The sequence below is a fragment of the Malania oleifera genome, chromosome 3 (assembly GCF_029873635.1).
Source record: "Malania oleifera isolate guangnan ecotype guangnan chromosome 3, ASM2987363v1, whole genome shotgun sequence".
Taxonomy (NCBI): domain Eukaryota; kingdom Viridiplantae; phylum Streptophyta; class Magnoliopsida; order Santalales; family Ximeniaceae; genus Malania; species Malania oleifera.
In genome coordinates, this window is record NC_080419.1 from 58,423,046 (window position 1) to 58,429,045 (window position 6,000).

Sequence of the window (6,000 nt, forward strand, 5' to 3'; positions counted from 1 at the left end):
TTTAAAAACAAGGATAAAAAATAGGAACATCGTGGTATAAGAAAGAAGGAAAAGCAACAGAAAGAGCACTGTCTTCCCATCCAGTGATCCTCCCAAAAATGGACCAACAACCACCCCCAACTTTAAACAAGGAGAGAAAAGGGCAATGGCCAGTTGGATGAATTTCCATGGGCTTTCAGAATTCACCATCACTCCAATACCAGCATCCCACCAATTCAATTGCAAGTCAAATTTACTCCAAAGAAATTTATGCCAAAGACAATCCACTTCCAAAGGAAAACATCATAACCATTTACCACTTGGGCAATCTTTTTAGAAACCAAATAACAAACCCCAAAAGACAAATGCAACACCCACCCACCCCCCAACCCACAAAAGGAAAAATCTTAGACCTGACTCACAAGATGATCTTTCCTCCCATTTGACCAAAGGGTATTCCCCATAATCCTCTAGAATCTAACAACCACCTTAACCTGTATTTTTCTTATCACCCGGAACCTTAACCCGTATTTCAAACAAAGAGAAAAAAAAAAAGGAATCAACAAAAGACAAGTCTAGATTAAAGAAATACCCCGTCCCTAAGAAAAAGCATCATCCTTCATTCCTTCCACCTTAGAAACCTAAGTCACCACAAGATCCCAAAACTTCATAAGTAAGGGTTATCACCCAAAGGAAACCCAAAAAGAGTCAAAGGCCATTCTAGCACCTTACAACTAGCAAGCAAAGCAAAACCAGAAGTCACCTCCAAACTCAAATTATGTCACCTAAGCATTTACCTAGATGAATCTTAAGAGTGAAAGCCAACTCAAAAACATGAAGAATAGTCAAAATATTACAATATATATATATATATATATATATATATACACACACATACATATATCATCAAATAAAATTTAGAAGTATCTAGGGCTTTACAAAATTTACCAAAAATTTCAAAACCACATTGAAACCAGACTGCGCTAAGCTTTGGTTCGTTTTTCATTTTTCAATTTAAGTTTTACCAATAAATGAAACAATAAAACAAGTAATATATTGATTTAGTAAAAATAAATTTTTTTAAAGCTATGCGAATGTTTCATTGGAATTTTAAAAATATTTTGCGAGTCATTTGATCAATAAGCTGTTTTATGTTAATTTCGAGCAAAGAATTAGGGAGTACATTTCAATTTCAATGGTGGCTCAAGGTGCAGAAGGGGGTTTTATATAGGACAAGGGATGCCCAATCCCTCCTCTTCCAATGCAAGAATTTTAGTGGGGAAACAACCTGAGGTAGTCAGCTGCATGCATGGGAGAGAACTCTATCCCACATTGGAAAAAGAGAAGTAGATCAGCCAGCCATCTTCCTATAAAAACTGCTCCCATATCCCTTCCATCACACTATATCCTAAAGACATTTGAGCCAGATTCTATCCGGGCCCACTTACATGGGCTTTTGCTGGATCCTCTAGTCTTTCAGTACTAATTTTTAAAAAAGAGTTAATTGGAAAGGTTCATAGGTATTCTAAAAATCAGTCTAAAACATTAAATTGAAAATTTGTTTTTAGAAAAACTGACAATTCCAGTTCGGTATTAGGTCTTCATTTAGAAAACCATCCTGTTTGGCTCATTTCTCAATATTGATCAAAACTGAACCAAACTGATTACACCCCTAACAATATCACCAGCAAACTGTAACTACAAAACACAACTTAATCCCTACCTACTACAACACCTTGAACAAAAGCTCTATCAACCACCCTCTCAATCACCCTAGTATCCTACTTAACACATCCATAGATAAAATGAGGAGGAAATGCAACAATGTATAACCTTGTCTCACCCTCTAGAAGCTGAAAATCAAGTATGGATTCTCCAATTATAATAACGATAAACAGAAGTAGTAGAAATACAACCCTAATACTCTCCATATCACCTCAAATGGGCCAGAACCCTTCCTAACCAAAACACCATCTAAAAGTTCCAACTCATCCTCTCATAAGCCTTCTCAAAATCTATTTTAAACACTATTCCTTTCTTCTTACTCCTCCAAACCCCTCCAAAAAACCTCATTAGCCATAAGAACATCATCCAAAATCTGTCAACCTCCCAACAAAAGCAGACTGAGCACCAGAGGCAGTGTCCCATGTAACCTCCATAAGCATATCAGTAAGGACATTTACAATAATTTTATATACACTTAAAACCAAACTGATAGGCCAAAATGTCATTCACCCTCACAGAATGATCCTTCCTAGGAATTAAAGTAGTGAAAGTGGGATTCATGTTCTTAGGAATCAACCCACTAAAATAGAATTCACAAAACACTCTCCTCAAATCAGTTCTAACCACATCCCAACAAAGCTGGAAGAAAGAAAAATTAAATGTGAACAAATTCCTTTAAAGGCATCTGCGACCACTCCACCTGAACACTCGATAAATGCACCAGTCCATCCCCTCAATCATGGGATGATGCAAGCCTCCTTAGACTACAAATTCTTATAAAATCCAGTTATCTCCTCCATTATGGCAGATTGATCGCTAACAAAATCCCTTCCACTAGTCTAAAAATCTTTACTCACCCCAACCCGGTGAAAAAATTTAATATTACAATCCCCTTCCTTCGCCCACCTAGATTTAACCTTATGCCTCCAACACATATCTTCTTTCAGCAACAATGATTCCAACTCCTCCGTCAGGGAAGCCTCTCCAAGTGAACAACTCTTATGAACCCTAGGCAATCAGGTACCCTCTATCTCCTTTAAAATCTTCAAATCACCAAGCACCTTCAAATTCCATTTACTCAAGGTTATCTTAGCACAACAGTTCCTGACAAAACCATACACAAAATGACCATATTGATGGGTAGGGATAAATAAGGATATTTTGGAAAATGGGCTTAAGAAAATGTTAATTTGGTTAAAGAAAGTAAACTACTTAAATAGGGACAAATTAATATCATAATACCATCTTCCTACATGAATTAACTCATAAACATGACCTCAAATGTACAGCTAGACAAATTGGATCCATGCAAAAAATTTCTGGCTCTGCATGGTATTAACAGTGCAGATTTGTTTGCCTTAGCAATTGAGGACACACAATTAAAGATAGAAGATTTTCAGAGAAACCAAGCACAAAAATTATTTCTAGTATGCATGCTTCTTATCAAGTATGCCAAAAATAAATAAAAAATTAAATAAATAAAATAAAATAAAGCTTACCATCCCACAGTGTTGTTATCAACATTAACCTCTCTCAAACATCTCATCATCTCAAGTTGATAATTAGCACCATCTGCTTCAATCTCCTCATCTTCTTCACGGATCTTTCATTTTCATGCAAAAGTAGAAACAACATTAGCATGCAAAACCAAGACACTTGCTATCTTATAGATGAGAAATAGCAAAGACTTACATACCGGAAAAGGAAAGCAGTTGGTAACTTCCAAAACACTACCAACATCCAGCCCAAGAAGTTGCCCAGTGACCAGAGCTGGCGAGAACTCTTTGCAATGTTTTATTATCTTCAATATAACCTGTTTAAAAGATTTTTCAAACTTAGACAGGACCTTGGAGCACATATCCTAATATACTTGTGCTGAACTGCATATGAATTAAGCATTTTTGAGTCAGGTGAGGATGAGACCAGAGGCAGACAGGGTTCATATTTCAGAAACTATTTGGAATAGCCAGAGGAAATGGTCTCCTTCCCACAACTTGTTCTTGGCAAGATAACTTCCTCGACGCTCAGAATCAATTAAATTTGAGGAATGGAATTGCTAGTGCAGAATGGCAGGATTTATTTGATAAGATTGATCAAGAACTGGTCTTCCTCAGAGGTAAAAAAATAGAACTGATAGCCCATGAAGACAAGCACAAAAAAGAGGAATTTGTGAAGGGGGTTGAACAATTTAAGGAGTAGCATAAGTTACCAAAGAAGGGCTTCAAAAAGGTGCTTCCACAATAGGCAATCCTATTATATTGTTTTCTTTTTTAGGGAGAACATTTCGTTCTCATTCTTTTATGTTTTCTTCTTTCCCTTCTATTATTATTTTGTGCTATCACAACAATGAAGCACTGTTACACAAAACACAAAATCTTCAAACCTTTGCCTTACCCACCCAAAACAAAACAGAACCCCCATTTTGGGGGGTATGCATTTTGAGAGAATTGGAGGGGATAGGAGGGAATGAGGTACTCTCCTTATCAAATACCCATCCCTCCTCCCTTCACTCTCCCCTACGCCCTACAAAATGCAAGATAAAATTGGGAGTGATTCAACAGAATAGTGACTAGAACAGACGCATGAAGATCGTAAACTAGTAGAGAAACTTTCCCCCCTGAGGTTTTGAAAGACAAATAGTACAATTCCACAGAAAGAACGGAGCAAAAGGCTATAGATTTTCTTTTTTACAATAAACGCCTACTGAGATGAACCGAAACTAAAATAAAAAGATCTTAATCTCAGCGAAAAACCTCCATTGAGACGAGCGAAAGAAATAATTCCTAATTGACAAGTCCATTTGAGATTACCAGTCCCTCGATCTGAACAACTCTAAGTGGGGAAGCAACCTCCTCGGTTGATGCCACCTGCAGGAACGACCGAGCCACTGCCACACAACAACAGACAAAAACCATGTCAAAGTTGGGGGGAGAGAGAGAGAGAGAGAGAGAGATGGAGATGTACAGACTGTTCGCCATTGCGGTATAAGCCTTGAGCGAAGAGAAGTTGCAGGAGGTAGAGAGGTCGAAGCAGCTGTCTACCAGTGGAAGAGCCTGAAGAACCCTAGAGAACCCTCGCGCTGAACCTGTATCGTTCCTATATCCTTAATTATGAAAGGAAACCAAGGATGAATACTAAAAACTAAAAATTAAAAATTAGCAACCTGCTTAGTGCTTAGAAATATTAAATAAATTAATTATGGACTATTTGTTTGTACAAATAAATTGTATTTTTTATTTCAAATTTTTCAAACATTTACAAAAGTATTATTTTATTTTAAAATTTTTTAAATTTATATAAAAAGTTAAAAATATATATGATATGCCCATAATAAATCACACTAATAAGGACAGGTCAATGTCTGTCTCTCACTTTCTCCAGATCTGACTTTCTGACGAGTGATTAGCTCTGATCTAATAAAAAGGATGAGAGATCCACGCCAACACCCATAATAACTAGTAATAGGTGCACGTACTTATGGCAAGAGAGCGATTCACGCCCCTGTGCAATAAATCTGATCCAACCGGAGGTCAATTCAAGCCCCTATAAGAAAGGATTTGGAGTACAGGCAAAGGTAAGTTACACAACACTACTCTACTGTTGCATTTAGCCTCCCTAAAAGCCTTCCTCTTACTTAGGCATCGGAGAGATCCCCCGGAGTACACCCCGGGTCCTCCAAGCCTTTCTTCTCTTCCTCTTTCAGGTCAACGAGAGTCGAAGGAGCATCCCAACTACTTTTGACCCCGCAACAGTTGGCGCCATCTGTGGGAAGTTACTTTTAAGAGGTGATATTATCTTGCTCTCGACTTTCAACATTCCAGTAATGCCGACCTCACGCAATTCTACCTCCTTCCCTGATATAAAAGAACCATCTCAATCCATCCAATGGACCTCTGCTGACTCATCTGGTGTCAGTAGGGAGGAGTTCCTTGCTTTCCAGAAGGAAATGAAGGACATGCTCAACCAACTCTTACAACAGAAGAGTCAAGAAGATCACGTCCTACCCCAACCGCAAGAGAATCCCAGCGCAGACAAGCAAGCTAACGAACCAATGGAGAAAGAAGAGAAAACTCACCTCAATAAGAAGGTAGAAGATGCAAATAGCGTGGATGTCAACCAACAAAGATCCACTGAGCTCGAGGAAAGAATAAAGAAGATTGATTACATAGAGAAGATGATGAAGGAGGGCAGAACCAGGCCCTACTATGGGGAAACATAACTGAGGTCCTCGGAGCCTCCATTCAGCAAAGAGATCATGGAAGCTCCATTGCCCAGTAGATTCAAGATGCCCACCTT

At 38.2% G+C, this 6,000-nt stretch overlaps 1 protein-coding gene across 1 annotated transcript in view; it reads right to left on the reverse strand.

Annotated features, from left to right (window-relative positions):
• LOC131152411 (eukaryotic translation initiation factor 3 subunit H) overlaps window positions 1-4,861 on the reverse strand; it is a 32,875-nt gene extending 28,014 nt beyond the window's left edge. The window contains exons 1-4 of the mRNA XM_058104276.1: window positions 4,673-4,861; window positions 4,515-4,591; window positions 3,401-3,517; window positions 3,204-3,307 (exon numbers count right to left, since the gene is read on the reverse strand). Coding sequence (XP_057960259.1) covers window positions 3,204-3,307; window positions 3,401-3,517; window positions 4,515-4,591; window positions 4,673-4,682 — 308 coding nt within the window. The 5' untranslated portion in view covers window positions 4,683-4,861. The remainder of the gene's footprint in view (window positions 1-3,203; window positions 3,308-3,400; window positions 3,518-4,514; window positions 4,592-4,672) is intronic.
• Window positions 4,862-6,000: the final 1,139 nt, after the last annotated feature.